At 38.1% G+C, this 15,624-nt stretch overlaps 2 protein-coding genes across 2 annotated transcripts in view; both read left to right on the top strand.

Moving 5' to 3' along the window:
• The window catches only part of prss59 (serine protease 59, putative), a 19,010-nt gene extending 14,373 nt beyond the window's left edge, over positions 1 to 4,637 (top strand). Inside the window, exons 6-9 of the mRNA XM_015042919.1 lie at positions 637 to 838; positions 2,017 to 2,107; positions 2,670 to 2,872; positions 3,766 to 4,637. Coding sequence (XP_014898405.1) covers positions 637 to 838; positions 2,017 to 2,107; positions 2,670 to 2,872; positions 3,766 to 3,872 — 603 coding nt within the window. The 3' untranslated portion in view covers positions 3,873 to 4,637. The remainder of the gene's footprint in view (positions 1 to 636; positions 839 to 2,016; positions 2,108 to 2,669; positions 2,873 to 3,765) is intronic.
• Positions 4,638 to 6,164: 1,527 nt separating this feature from the next.
• On the top strand, positions 6,165 to 14,620 carry serpine2 (serpin peptidase inhibitor, clade E (nexin, plasminogen activator inhibitor type 1), member 2). The gene is made up of 9 exons (XM_015042920.1): positions 6,165 to 6,354; positions 9,043 to 9,321; positions 9,421 to 9,648; positions 10,127 to 10,324; positions 13,121 to 13,316; positions 13,397 to 13,494; positions 13,873 to 13,959; positions 14,073 to 14,156; positions 14,252 to 14,620. Exons 2-9 carry the CDS (start codon positions 9,060 to 9,062, stop codon positions 14,287 to 14,289), a joined length of 1,191 nt encoding a protein of 396 aa, XP_014898406.1. The 5' UTR covers positions 6,165 to 6,354; positions 9,043 to 9,059; the 3' UTR covers positions 14,290 to 14,620.
• The last annotated feature ends 1,004 nt before the right edge of the window (positions 14,621 to 15,624 follow it).

The raw sequence follows: 15,624 nt of genomic DNA on the forward strand, positions 1-15,624 counted from the left end.
ATTTTTTATATATATATATATATTTTTTATATATATATATATATTTTTTTTGTTTATTGTGAGGTTTTTTGTCATTTAAAACAAAAATTATTCAATCAACTCCATGTTAGGAAATAATATTTTTAACAAATATCAACACTACCAAAATTGCTTGCACTTTAGTATAAATGCAACACTTTCATTTATTTATTTATTTGCTCATTCATTCACTTATTTCTTTATTTTTTTTTTTTTCGACACTGCCACACTTAGATTTTAACGTTTTCACGATTTGACAAGTGTCGAAGAACTTTTATTGAATAAAATATGGCTTTGGAAAGTGACCTGTTGCCCTTAGCCGCTACTCAAAATGGGAAAAGCAAGAGAACATGCCAGTCACGTCAGGCAGATGCGTGTTGATTATCATGAATTATAGAACTGCAGCGACGATCGTAATGATTCCATCTACATGTCATCCAGTTGGTTACAGCACAGCCAGGCAGGAAAAATCCTGTTAAGTCCACCTTCCTGTAGCTGTGGCTCATCAGTTACAATCTTTACAGATCACTGCGTATTCAGACACAAGATTATTTTTGCCTCACCATGTCCTTTTATAACAGCCTCTGCTCCAAATAAATCAAATTTTTCTGTCTGCAGGGGGTTTTGGGCACCAACATAACCATCAAGGTGCTGTGTGACGTGATGGGTGACGCCTCACTGGGAGATCCTTACACCCGCTACGTTGCTGTGGCCCGCCTCATGATGGACACGTTCTCTGTGAAATGCCTGGACGTCAGCTTCAGTAACTACGTCAGAGACATGACGAATACGTCCTGGGATGGGCCGGCCGCAGGAGGAGGTGGGTGCATCCGCTCTGATTCATGTAGATTTGTTGCTTTTCACAAGTATTTATACTTATTAAACTTGTTTCACATTAAAACAACCAACTTTGATGTGTTTTATTTGAAGTTTATGCAAAATAAACACAAAGTGGGACTTAATTATGAAGTGGAAAGGGAATTCCCGTTTTTTTTCTTTCTTTCGGTATCAATCTGTATTTTATTTTTCATTATTGTCCAGCTTCCCCACAGCATGATGCTGCCACCGCCATGTGCTACAGTATAGATGGCGTTAGTTTTCCTTCACACATCACATGAAGGCAAAAAGACTCAGCTTTGCTCTCAATATGTGTACTATGGGTGTCAAAATGTAAACAGTGGGGTATGAATACTTGTAAAATGTTTTTTTTTAATGTATGTATGTATATATATAATATATATATATATATATATATATATATATATATATATATATATATATAAACAAATGCACTATTTTATACAGGATGTGTGTGTTTTGTACACAACTACAATGTCATGGTAAAACTTTCCATAAACAGCCAAAAGGACTTGTAAGAGCCTTTCTGGAGACATGACTGTTAGGATGTGGTTTTTGTCATTTAGTGAACCAAGATTTGGGTGTAGCTGAAAGTCTTTTTTTAGGTAATGTCTAAATAAGACAACAAGGTCTTATTTGGCAGAAAACCTAAAATGGGATTTCTTTACCATGGAAAAACCTCTAAATAAATCCATGGACAACATTTAGGTCAGCATCTTTGTCTTAAAACATGAATCTGTCTTGAAAATGAAATTTTAGAAACGTGGAATGCTGTACGTCCATGTTTGTGGACAGCCTTAATCTGGAATATTTTTCAGCATTTCACTGGATGTTATTGGCCTCCACTCTGCTTTGTAACTTGGACCGATTGTTAGAAAAATAAACTGTCCTCCCAGAAGGCCATTGTGATCCAGCCGCATAAACTTCCTCAGCCACCCTTTCAACTTCATCTGAGCTCTTTCCTCTCTTCATTAAGGCTGGATGACTAAAAAGACATGGTTGTTTTTTTTTTTGTTTGTTTTCTAATAGCCATTAAAGCTAAGCTTCGGTCTGCCCGCTCTCTGTTGTTTCTGCCTCTGTTTCGCAGAACTAAGTTGATATGCAGCAGTGATTAAATTTTTTATGCATATGTGTTGTCAGGGAGACAGTGGGTCTATCAGACCTGCAGTGAATTTGGATTCTACCAGAGCACAGATTCACCGAACCAGCCATTCACCGGCTTCCCTCTGGAGTGAGTGCAGCACACATTGTCTCTGTGCCTAATAGATTCATAATTATGATTCAGTACAGTGCACCTGCTCACCCAATCACCTTTTATTAGTTATACATCATGCACTGTTTAATGTATTCCTTTCTGGTTTTGAAAAGACGCTGCGTTGTTTACAGCGCTTGGCAAAAGCATTCATGTCACTTGCGTACATTGGATCTGCACATGTTGAAGCACAATGATAATATTTTATATGACAGAGGGAAAAAACACGAAGTGGAACATATGTGTGAAATAGAAGGGAAGTGATGCACAGTTTTCTTTCTTGGATCTCTGCAGCTCCTCCAGAGTTTCCATGGATTTATTGGCTTCTTCACTGTTTAATTGAAAGAAGTGCCACCCTGTCATTTTTAAGTAGAAGTTTATTTCTTGGTAGCTTTTAAGTTGTGCATCCTTTTCCTTCCACCTCACAATTATGAACTACTTGGTGTTGGTCTGTCATATAAAACTCTAACAAAGTACACAGTTTCATGAGCTACAACAAGGTTTCCCAGATGCAGAGTCTGTTTCTCTCGTTTGAATCCAGTTATCAGGTGAAACAGTGTGCAAGCTTCTACAACATCAGTGCTGACGAGGTGGCAGAGGCCGTCGCCCAGACCAACGAGTATTACGGCGGCTACGACATCCAGTCCAGCAGAATCGTGTTCCCCAACGGGTCCATCGACCCGTGGCATGCTTTGGGAATCACTGCAGACATCACAGCTGAGCTCCCTTCTGTCTTCATTAAAGGTGAGGAAATGCACCTGAATCTGCTACCATGTTGGTATAATGACTGATCAATCTGATTTATTAAGTTCAAATTTAATGAGCTTAAGGAAAAAATAAGAGTTTGAGGTCTGTAGATGCATTAGTCTGTCGGTCTATTTAGTATTTTCTGCTTTAGAAGAAGAAGCGTCAGTGATTCCGTTAATATTCAATGTAGAATAAAACAATGAAACTCTCCCTAACTAAGGTCTGAGACATGGTTTAAGTCCCTGTGTGCTTTGCATCTTTTATGTGTGTGTAAAGCAACACTTATACAGTTCATGTGTGATTCGTGTTCCACAATATAACGGGGAAGGAATCTGGAATATGAGCTATAATTTTCTCTGTGAAAAATATACCCTTAAGATGATATAAAACTTGGATTTCATTTTTTTCTTCAGCTCTTTGCTGCTTTTTAAAATGATACTTTCACTTTAGAATTACTGCATTGTGTTGGTCTGTCTCGCCAACTCTAAAAGAAAAACACATGCAAAATGTGAAATAGTCCAAGGGGATTAACACTTTTCCAGGCAAACGTACATACTTTGCTTTAAAGAAGTCAAACTTTGCTTTTTTCTGTTCTTATTTTAAAATCTGTTGTTCAGTAGCCTCCCCAAGCTCTTTGAAAGTCCCTTAAAGTTACGGCGCTTTCTGCTTCCCCATTCGTGTTCGGTTTCAGCTCCTTCTCAATGTTTAAAGAAATGTTCTGTGTTTATCCGTCCCAGAACTGATCTGTGAATCATTAAAGTCGGTAAAAGCCAGTAACTCAGCAGACGAATAAATATTGTCTAAATGTTTTTGGCAACTGTCTTTTAATTTTACAGCTGACATTTTCCTCTGCACTCCCATTAATGGCCATGTTTTTTCCCCTCATGCAGGAACTGCTCACTGTGCTAACATGTACCCAGCAAGGAGCCAAGATCTTCCCCAGCTATCTGAGGCTCGGGATCACATCTTTCTGCTCCTCCAGCAGTGGTTGAAGTAGTGATTGAAGGCTCCTTCGGCTTTACAAAGCAAACGCATCGCTTACGATTTCTGAAAAATCTAACTTGATTTCTTACTGTACTGCCAAATTTTCAGCTGCTTGAAGTCTTGTAATGCACCTTTGCACAAGTTTGAATTGGGGAAAGTTCTTGTTTTTAATGTGTTAAAATTTGAAATCATTTTTTTAATTATTATTGATATTAAATTTTAATTATTTTTACCTCTCAGTCCAGTGTATTGTGTGACACTGTAGAAGAAGTACATGCTGTTTAGCAGTCTGACAACCCCCTGGTTAGGGACAAAAAAAAAATGTTTACAAAAAAACCACATTTTTTCATGATATAGTTTGCTTTTTAAATAAAATATGTGGTATCACACTTTGTGTTGGTCGTACCAGTATAACTGATCATGCTGTTTTTCCATCTCAGTATAATTCAAACTGCTGAACATCATTTTGAAGTAGGAAATTTCTGTAGATTTCAAAATGTGGGTTATCACAAAGTTGATCAACAATAACCAATGCACACTCATCCTTTGTTTTCTCATGTTGCAACAAGAAGAATGGAGACAGGCAACATTTTAGAGCTGGGACCTGACTCAGTTTTTGTGTTGACGGGGAAACGTGGCCAACCACCATGCACCAGTACATGTCAAAAAATTTGAATATTGTGTAAAAGTGCAATATTTCTTGCCAGTCATCTCAGAAAGTGAAGCAGTAACTTTATAGATTCATTCAGATAACATTGAATAAAATATGTCAAGCTTTTACTTTTTGCAATTTTAATGATTATAGCTTACAGGTAAAGAAAACCCCAGAATTAGTGTCTGAGAACAAAATATTGCATTAGACCAACAAATGTCTAATTTATTGGCTCTTCTGGATTGGATTTCGCTTGACAGTCATTTCAAGGCTGTGCTTCTGCCTTTTGCTGTTGCATCTTTTCCTACCACTCTTTTTTTCTTCTTCCACTCAATTTTCTGTTAATATTTTTGTTTGCAGAACTCTGTGAACAACCAGGTTCTTCAGCAATGACCTTGTGTGGTTTACTGTCCTTGTAAAGGGTGCCGTATCAGCAGTGTTCACCCATGAATGTCTAACCGATTGACCCAGAGTCAGAGACTGTTTAAAGGGTCATGAAATCGTTGCAGGTGTTTGAGTTAATTTGCTGATTAAGGTGAGACATAATGTGTTTCCATTTATTATGTTTGTCACAGTATGCAAATTTTCAGATACGCTGAATTTTGGGTTTTCATTTTCTGTAAGCCATAACCATCAAAACAAGAAAAAGATAGTCTTTTCTGCTTTTTGGAAGTGTTCTATCGCCATCAGGACCATGATTTGTTGCAAAGACCGGATCGGTATGCACTGTTCCCTACTTTTGCCTTTGCCTCATTGTTTCAAATAGGATATTGCGAAAGCCTAGCAAGGCACGGTTATCATACAGGGCATGTTTATTGTTTGTTCTGGCCATCTCCTGAGATTTATCCAAAACACAGACATGCTGACCCAGCTCTGCTCTGCATTGTTTGTTTTTAATTCATCCCAGCCAGACACAACGTTTAGTCCAACATTTTTAGCTTGGACTAAGCCCCTGTACTGGTGCCTCATGCTGTAAAACTGGATTCTTAGGTTTTTTACACACAGTTGCTGCAAAAGTGATGTTTTAAAGCACATTCCTTCTCAACCAAGAAAAGTTACTTTGTCCTCTTGAAATCTGTTTTATGCTCACTGACAGAAAAATTTTAAAAGTGAATACAAGATAACACAAATACTGGAACTGAATCACTATTCCTATCAGGTGAATAACAGAGTTGGCAGATGCCGATGGTCTGGGTGTGGAATTTACTCAGGCCTGCTTGCAAATAGACTGTCGGATGATCAAGGTATTCATAAAATTGAAAGATGACATTATGCACCTTTTGGATTTTTTGAGGTTCACCTTTAGCTACATTAAATAATGGATCAGCAGGAGTAAGGAAGTCTCTGTCAGATGTTCAGCTTTGTGTATTGTTTTGTAATCTGTTAATTCTCCACAAATGTATCCCTGATTTGACTGGTTTAATTCGTAGTCTTCATCATACTGTTTATTCTTCTTACACGATTATGGGAGTCACTTTTCCTACTTGGAATCCGAACATTTAACTTCCAGGAAACGCAGTATGAACGTGCTTTTATTTTGGAGGTCTAGAGGAAGTAGTGGTAATATAACTCGTCGTTTGACGCAATAAGCGAGAGCGCCGCTCCCACTCCGTGCTCGGTTGTTTGACCAGAAGGCGGAGCTCAGTCCAATAAATTCCTCTTTCAAAGCAACGGTGAGCTCAGTTGTAGTGTTCAGGTTAGCGGGAATAAACGCACGTTGTTTCTTACGTTATATTACGGTCGAACCGTCGTTTCTCGATTGGACTTAAGTTAGTAACGGACCGATATAAGGTTGCAGTATCACCTGGGGGATAAGTCGAAGAACGAAAACGTCACACGGAAGGTAAGGAGAACCGTTTGTTAACTTTGCCCTCTTGAAATTGTAAAGGATATAGAATATATCATATGTGCTGCTGTGTTGCTTTAAGCTAAAGTGGGCGTACAAAGTTAACTTCTCACTTTTTTTTCTTGACTTTTGATATGCTAATTTTCTGTGATTTCAGTCTGCATTTTGCATCGATCAGCTATTTGTTTTAACAACAACCCACAAAGGTCTTTTTTATGTTTGTTTTTTTTTGTTAAAGCAAACAGTTGCCTATAGACGTGACTTGAATTGTTATTGTTCAAAGAGAAAGTGGGCTCCTCCTCTTGAGTAGCTTCTTCGACCCCCTTGCTGTTCTCACGCATTGTTTTAATTAATGCCTTGCGGGATGGTCAGGGTAAATTGTTAGCCTTTGTAATAAAATAGGTTATTTTTACTGGAGCAAATCCAATTTTTCTGGGAAATTAGCAGGGTCGGTCCCAGCTTTTATAGAGCCCTAAGCAGGAATTCATTTGGGTCCCCACTTCTTCCAGATAACTTCCCTGCCAGAGCTTTACACATAACTGCTCTTATAATGATTGATCTTATATATGTTTAGTATTTTATAAATTAGCGCTGATCTGGTGTTTTTTCCAAATCACCAATCTATAAAGATCTGATATGTTGATACAAAGTTTAACTAAATGTCATTTCTCTTTAAGAACTTTGAAGTTCCTAATTGTCTACTGATTACAAAACATGAATGCCTTAAAAATAAAAGGGTTCTTGTAAATATTTTCAAAAAATGATTTACAATCTCTTAAATAAGAACAATCTAACTCTGAAACTAAAAGAAAAAACTCAGCTAAAGTCACAACATATTTTTACTCCTTAATAAAAAGCTTGCATCTTCATTATTTTTTAACACCTCAAAATCTGAAACGTTGACCATCTTACAAAGTCTTCATTTTTCTACATGATCAATTAAATAACTGTAGTCTGAGATGATATTTGAGTGGAAAATGATCCATTACATGCAGCTTAGATTATTAAGGCATTCAATAATGTACTGTAGCTGTGTATGAGTCTTATAAAAAGTCTTTCTGCAGTTGGTCATTATTTATATTGGGAGCAGAGGCGATGTCACACTGTGGGAGTAGAAGGTGTTAAATGACTGGATGGAAACAGAATTTCCTTATTCTAAAAAAGAGAAAATGACAGATGGTGTTTTTTAAAGCATCTTTAGCCTTTTGTATTGGTTATTGCGTTCAGCATTGTTAGCATATCTGATTGTAAACATCAGTCCTGTGTGGTTTCCCTTTAGAGCAGGGGTGGGCAATCCTGGTCCTCGAGGGCCGGCGTCCTGCAACTTTTAGATGTATCCCTGGTCCAACACACTTGAATCCAACAGCTGAATCTTAACTGCACCTCCTAAGTGCAGTCAAGTTCTCCAGAGTCCTGCTAAGGACCTCATTATTTGACTCAGGTGTGTTGAAGTTGAAATGCATCTAAAAGTTGGAGACCGCCCTCGAGGCCTAGAGTTGCCCACCCCTGCTTTAGAGTAAGTAGACTCTTGCGTGATTCTGATATTTCTAGAATATTGACATCATTTCTAAATCCTGCATATTTCATGAGACACAAATGGACTCTTCAAAAGGGTTGAATAAAACAACTTTAGGTGTAAATCCGTTCGTGTAGATCAGATTTTTAGTATTCAACAGTTTGGAGAGAGTGGGAAAATGACATGGGACGTCAGTACTAAGTAGACTGCACTGGCTGCCTCAAACTGACTGTGACGCAATAGGTTTTTCATGACGAAGCGGTCTAGTCACCATATTTCCTGGTAAATATCACTTGAAAACGTCATGTATGGTGAGTCTTTTAGAAAAACTATTGGAAAACAAACTGCTTCATTTGGGATGTCTGGGCATGTTTTACACACAGCCATGACATATGATCACAGTTCAGACACAACCAGCAGACATTATGAGATAGCTGTATTTTAAGTTGTCCTTTTGCAGCGTTTCCATCTAATCAATAGATTTTCTTTCTTTTTTTTTTAAATCTCAATCGATCAATATCATGCTCTAAATATGCATTCGTCAACCTGTTTTGAGTGAAACTTCAAGCACTCTTGGAAACACTGAACTGGCTCAAAGCAGCAACTTATTTCTATTACTTTTGGGGCTGACCCTGATCTTGAGTTTCCCATTAAAGGTGTCCCTTTAAGGGGGCATCATTTAGTTTTTTCCTTGAGGAAAGATAAATTATCATCTAAAAGGCAAACAAGCCAATCATGTAGGTGTTACACAAGACAAGCAGCAATATTTGCAGTAAAGCTGAGCGTCCTTTCATTGCTCATCACCGGCAGGCATTAAGTCTAGCTCTTGTGACCATATTTACTTTGCTTTGATCAGTGGAGCAGGCTGAAACAGATTTCCTAAGATGGCCCTAAAGATTTAGTGTAGCCTAGTAAAACAGAAAACCTTTTAATGTGGGTCTGTTCTCATCACTCTGATTCAGCTGTGCTAAATAAAAGGTTTTGCTCCTCAAAGGATGATGAGCGCTTGCGATAATTAACTATTACCAAGAAAACCGGAGTGAGTTATGTGAAAGGAATGAGTGGCCATGGAGACTTTGAGGAATGCAAGTTGTGGTAGATTCATGTTTGTTCTATGAGGAGCAGCATAATCAAATAACCTCATTCATTGCTTTTATTTCTCTTTCAAGGTACTTCTGAGAACAAAATGAAGCACGTCTCCTTCCTTTGCCTGTATGCACTGGTGACCCTTTGCGCCCATGAGGGTGTGCTGTCCGCAGCCCCCTCATATGGCGAACGCGGCTCCGATCTGGGCATACAGGTGTTCCAGCAAGTAGTCCGCTCAAAGCCTCTAGAGAACGTGGTGCTTTCACCCCATGGAGTGGCTTCGATCCTCGGCATGCTGCTGCCCGGAGCCCAGGGGGAAACGAGGAAGCAAATCATCAGTGCACTGCGATACAAGAAAAACGGTGTGGAGGGACAGAAGAATTTGGTGTTGAGTCCTTTATGATCTGAAATCACTATTATTTAATATCAATCCAAAGATTAAATACACTTGTTGTGCACAGGTCCTTATAAGATGTTGAAGAAGCTGCACAAAAATCTGACTTCCAAGTCAAACCAGGACCTTGTGCAGATTACCAACGGCATGTTCAGCCAGAACGGTTTCCCAATGGAGGAGACCTTTATGGCCACCAATAAAGCAAACTTCCAGTGTGAGAGCCGGAGCCTGGACTTCAGCAACCCCACTGCAGCAGCTGATTATATCAATCAGTGGGTCAGGAATAAGACCAAAGGTAGGGGTCGTGCTCGGTTGGTAGAGTCCTCTATACAGATTTTTTTTGAAGACTCAGTTGTGTAGATTATGTTTAAGATTTGTTGCTTTTTGTTACAGATCTAATTTGAATTTGTAGTTTCAATGCATTACAATATTTCCTATTAGAGTAAAGTTTGTTTTTAGGGCGGCAACTAATTCTTATTTTAGTAATCTATGGATTATTCTGAGGATTAATTGACAAATCTTATAAAAATGATTGCCGTTCTAATGATTTTTTTTGTAAACCCTTAAAACTTTTTTTTATATTAGAAATGCATTAAGAGATGCAAATAAACAAAACGGGTGAAGCTAAAGCTATGCTACTTGAATAGTTCTGGGTAGAATGAGTTTGCAGCATCACTTCCTTTTCCAACATGATTTGAATACAAAACAGGGTTTTTTTTTTTTTTTTCTTCTTTTATCAATCTTTGTTCTTTTACCATTGTGTATTTGGGCAGGCCACATCACCAACCTGATCAAAGCAGACATGCTGGATTCGACTCTGACCCGTCTGGTCGCTCTCAACTCCATCTACTTCAAAGGCTCGTGGAAGTCGGGTTTCCAGCCCAACAACACGAAGATGAGGCCGTTCACTGGCGGTGATGGAAATGTATACAAAGTGTCAATGATGTCCCAGCTGTCCATCTTTAACTTAGGTGAGTGAGCATGCTTAGAAGCAGCTGGAGTTCATTATGAAATGATGACATGCAAACACACTGCGAATGTGCCAAACAGTTGTTGTTTTTTTATTTTTATTTTTTACATAAATGGCCATTTTAGGAGTTCTGGGGAGACTGAATTTCAAGGCAAAGAAGGTTTTTGTTTTAAAAAAACATCTTTAATGCAAAATTCATATTTTTGTACATTTTTGGCATAATTAAGCTAAACAAGAAGTTGTTGTTTTAGCAAATGGTATTTTTTTAAAATCGCTATATTCCTGTTAACATTTAATCAGTTCCTAGATTAGTTGATGATTTCAAAAATTAATCATGATTAATCCGATTAATTGCATTAGCCCTAGTCCTGAAACATTAAATTATTTTAATATCAACTTGGAGTGGGGGGAAAAAGTGGCCTTTTATTTTTGAAGCCCGATCTTGGTACCTTGCAAGTTCGACTGTACACTTCAGATTTGCTAATTTAATTATTTTCTACTATATTAATTTTATTCTTGTGGTGGAATAACAGTCAGGATGTGATTCATGGTCCAGATTGTGGATAGTTGTAAAGCATTGCAGGCTCAGACGTGTTACATGCACAGGATGTTTTTAGTTTTGTGTGAAATGCAATGATGCACGAGTCAGTCAACTATATTTAGACATGTCAGAGCTGTGGTGGCACAGTGAGTGCGGGGGATAGATTCTCATCCAGCGACTGTAATAAACTGAGGCCATGTTCAGCTGTAAAGCACAAGATTCCGTCATTTCTGCTGTAGAAACAACATTCAGCACCTTTACAGGGGTTTTCAGGGCCCCTGAAAACCCCTGCAAGCCTTTACAACACCAAACTTCAATGTTTGTTTTGATGGCTCATCAATGGTGAATAGCTGAAGTAGAAGGACAGAGTAATTTATACAATTAAAAGGAGAGGGCACAAAAGAAGATGCATGTTTGTCACTTCCTAGCTGTTTATATTTGCTTTTATAATTTTAGAATCTCATTTCATAAAAAATAGTTTGCAGTTTTGACTCCTAAATCTGAGCTTGTGGCATAAGCAACCTTTTAATGCCCTTTTGAGCCCATGTTAATATATCCTCTTAATTTTTGTTGCTTGAGATGCTGACATTTATAAATACAAACTAAAAATATCTCAACATTGTCACATGTTGGATGCATTCCCCAGCTCTTGGCGGTTTTCTAACTCAAGAAGATTAAACATTTAAAATGTAAATTGTTATTCTCATCATAAATCATTGGAAGCTCTTATTAGCCCTGTTTACAGTAGAAATATACTTCCTTTTCTATAATCGTGAGTGTGTGTATATAAAGAGAGAAAAGGACTAGAGTTTAGCAGAAATCAGAAAATCAGTCAGAGCAAAACTGGAAGTTTAACTTCAATGGCGTTAACACCTGGGTTAAGGTGTTGACCCGCTATAGTTTATCAAATGAACACAATAAATCAGATACTGATTTATTTTCAATTTCTGAACTTTTAAGCTAGCTGAGCCTGGAAGTGAGAAAACTCCCTACTTGCATATTTTAGGTGGTGGTGTTTGTTGAAGCGCAGGTTTTAAAGTTGAAAAAGGTCAATTTTTATAAGAACACTGGAAGATGGATGTAATTCTCTGCTGGACATTCGGAGCTCCCATTTTTATAGCAGCTAGGATGATGATGTATGTAGGATGTATTATCGTGTCATAGGAGTCAGCTGGCCAGAACGGGAGTCGGAACCAAAATTAATGGAAACAGATGAAGGTTCCTGACATTGGGAAATTTTGCGAGTTCAGTATATTAAATTAATTCACATTTTTTCCTCACTTGTTTTCGTTCCCTTTATATTTTTTATGACGACTTTATCTCCAACAATAAACATCTTTGATGCTGCTTAGATTTGTGCCTCTTTATGACCATTTGTCCTCCACAAGTAAAACTTTCTATAGCATCTTTCAAGATAAAAATCACAACTGCTTCAACAAACAAGAGAAAATACTTAGACAGCAGATTTAAAAATGACATATTTAAAAAAAAAAAAAAAACTGAGCAATGTTTTGGGACAGGAGGATCAATTTATGAAATGGAAGTAAAAAGGAATTAAATGAAAAACCTTGATTTAGAAATAAGTGAAGGTGTGTGTGTTTTTTTGTTGTTTTTTTTTTCTTTTCTTTTGAAGGGATTCTTTGCTGGAACTCTCGAAATAGTTTAAAGATCAATCAGTCAATCTGTGCTGTGGTAATAGCCAGACAGTCTTCGGTCTTCTACTGGGCCACTAGCGAGTTATTTTTCATTGACAAATGAATGCCCGTTTGAGCTTTAAAAATAAGCAAAAATGAGGCTAAAGGTTCAAAATTTCCCTCAATGTCTTGGTGACTCACACCCTGATTACCTCTTAGAGGTATTTTAAAGTTGGCCTCTTGTGAAAAGAGTCTCTGTTCTTCCACGTCATTCTCTCTTTTTAGTCCCCCAGTGTGACTTTGCTGGGTCTGTGCCGCTAAGTTAATTTTGGATCTTTTTCCCGGTTCCTACGTCTCATTTACGGTCTTTCTTATCTCTGGATTCCACAGATTTTTTCCCCCCTCAACCCCATCTAATCTTAATTGCGAGAATTTTTCCAGCGCTCTAAATAAATGTAGACGTAAAGAGGGAAAGAATTGCTATTGACAATTTAATTCCCTTCCTTTTAATTGATAGTATTCGATTGGAGAAAGCTTTATGTTAAGTATGATATACCAGTATTCTGTGTTTGTTTGTTTGTAATCTCTTCAAGCTAACTTCTAAACCTTCTTGTATTCTTAGGAATGGCCACCACTCCCCAGGGGGTCAAATACCGGGTGATTGAACTGCCTTACCATGGCAACACCATCAGCATGCTGATCGCCGTCCCCGCTGAGGACACGCCTCTGTCCAGCGTCATTCCACACATCAGCACAGCCACTGTGCAGAGCTGGGCCAAGCTCATGCACATGAGGAAAGTCCGCCTGCTCATTCCAAAGTAAGTCCTAAACACAAATGCACACACGTAGCTGTGGCTTTTGGTGAAATGAACAACTGCATGGTTCTGTTTGTTTGCAGGTTTTCTGCAGATGTAGAGGTAGACTTGAAAGCTCCTCTCTCTGCGTTGGGAATAGCAGACATGTTCAGTCAGGATGCGGCCGACTTCACACACCTCAGTGAGTGAAAACCCGACGGTGATGCATACACACTAGTTGGATGAATGTGTTTGAAGCAGGTTGATTTAGGTATGAGTAAGTGTAAAAACCTGAGGAGAAATGTTGCCTAATCACTGCTGAGAGCCAGTAAGAAGTTGAAATAGTCTCACCGCTCAGTGTAAAAACTGAATCAGGGTGGGCCTCAGGAAATGCAACTTTGAATAAAAGGTTGTAGTGCCACCACGTGGTGCTATATAGATTTTTTTTTCTTTTTTTTTTTTTTTTCAAAAAGAATTGGATTGAAACTTTTGCGCTACTGCCATCTTGTGGCTTGAAGTAAAAACTGTCGTACAGGAAGTCATTATTTTGAGGTAAGATGAACTGCTGCTGTTCTCCCAGGTACCGAGCCGGTGTACGTCTCCAAGGCTCTGCAGAAATCCAAAATCATTGTAAATGAAGAAGGGACGAAGGCAGCATCTACCACCAGTAAGTATACCTAATTGTTTTTTTTTTTCCTGATCGGACATAAATCTGCGTGGTTTATCCCCAGTATTTGTTTATACGCCCCACTAATCCGAGTTGTTGTGGTGTGTGTTTAGCTGCTATCTTGATGGCTCGCTCCTCTCCCCCTTGGGTGACTGTGGACAGACCTTTTCTGTTCCTCATCAGACATAACCCAACAGGTATGCAGTTTTATTCGCAAAACATAGATGAGTGCATTTTAGATTTGCATTAGCAGTATCTGATATTTGTGAACCGTCTTTATTTCTGTTTGCAGGGACCATCCTGTTTATGGGTCAGATCAACCAACCATGAAGCTCACCTTCAGTTCCTGTTGGCTCATCTAGCAGCACCTGATATGCTTACACACTGTCATGCATGAACACACAAGCACACAGATGTGCTGTGGCTGTTGACTTATGAACAATGTGGACATATATTTGTCTTAAATATTGCTTTTTATGTTGATTTTTCTGCAACGCATAACATGCCTTCCAACATGTTTTTGCAGACTAAGTTTTCCTGCTGTTTTAATTTTTTGGTGTACTTTTTTTGGCTTTATCACTTTTTTTTAAAAGACTTTAAATGTCACATGTGTAATTTCTTAACTCTGGAGTATGATGATCTTTTTATTTATGGTGTCTCTGTTTCAGTTTAAACTTTTCTATCTCGAGTCATGTAACTCCGGTTTGCCCGTTTCCCTCTTCCGTTATGGTGATGCCATCAAGACTTAGAGTGCATTATTGCCTACATTAAAAGTTGTTTTCTCCTTACGGAGAAGGTCTGTTCTTTCACATGTGGAAACAAAATTAAACTACATAAATTTATAACGTCACTAATTTGTGCCTTGCTGTTATTGTGGTAAAACATTTTTGTTGGAAAAGGGCATAATGATTATTTTTCTTGACTGTTGACCGATGGTGTTAATTTATGCAAAAATAGTTGGAGGATCAAATTGGGAATCGATCACATCTGTACTGAACCAAAGCACATTGAATAAGAGAAACTCTTGTTGGAGAAGCATAAAAGAAAACTCTGCTTCTCAAACGGAGAAGCATAGCATCTCTGATTCACTGAGAAAGTATTCACAGTGTAAACTCTGACTCTTTCAGTACGATAGACACACTTGAAGTAGTACAATCTGATGTAAAAGGAAGAGAATTGATGGTTTCAAGCAATTTTTACAAATAAAAATCTGAAGTTTACCATTTATATTTGGTCCCCTTTAACACCTGTAAATTAAGTGCAGTCAACTTTCTTCAGAAGTCTCAGAATTGGTAAATAAAATTCAACAGTGTTAATATAAATGTGTGCGAAACATGAAGTGGAAAACTAGCAAATTATCCTGAATTAACTGTTTTGAGGATGAAACTTGGAGGCAGCAGCAGAGAAGCTGATGGGAAGAAGGATAGAGCTAAATACAGATCAGTCCTGGTGGGAGGAACCTGCTCCAGGTTTCAAAAGATTGCTGACCTATAGGTAAGGCAACCTGAAACAGCCTGAATACCAACAGACTGGTGTGAAAATACAAATGCACACCACACTTTTAAGATTGGCTAAACAAAAAGTTAAAAAAACCTGCATACATTGATTCTTTCCATTATGCATTTATGCTCTGCTTTGTGTTTATCACAAAAAAACTTAAATGTT

This window comes from Poecilia latipinna, unplaced genomic scaffold, assembly GCF_001443285.1.
Source record: "Poecilia latipinna isolate Pla-1442-1.1 unplaced genomic scaffold, P_latipinna-1.0 Scaffold608, whole genome shotgun sequence".
In the NCBI taxonomy this organism is placed as follows: Eukaryota; Metazoa; Chordata; class Actinopteri; order Cyprinodontiformes; family Poeciliidae; genus Poecilia; species Poecilia latipinna.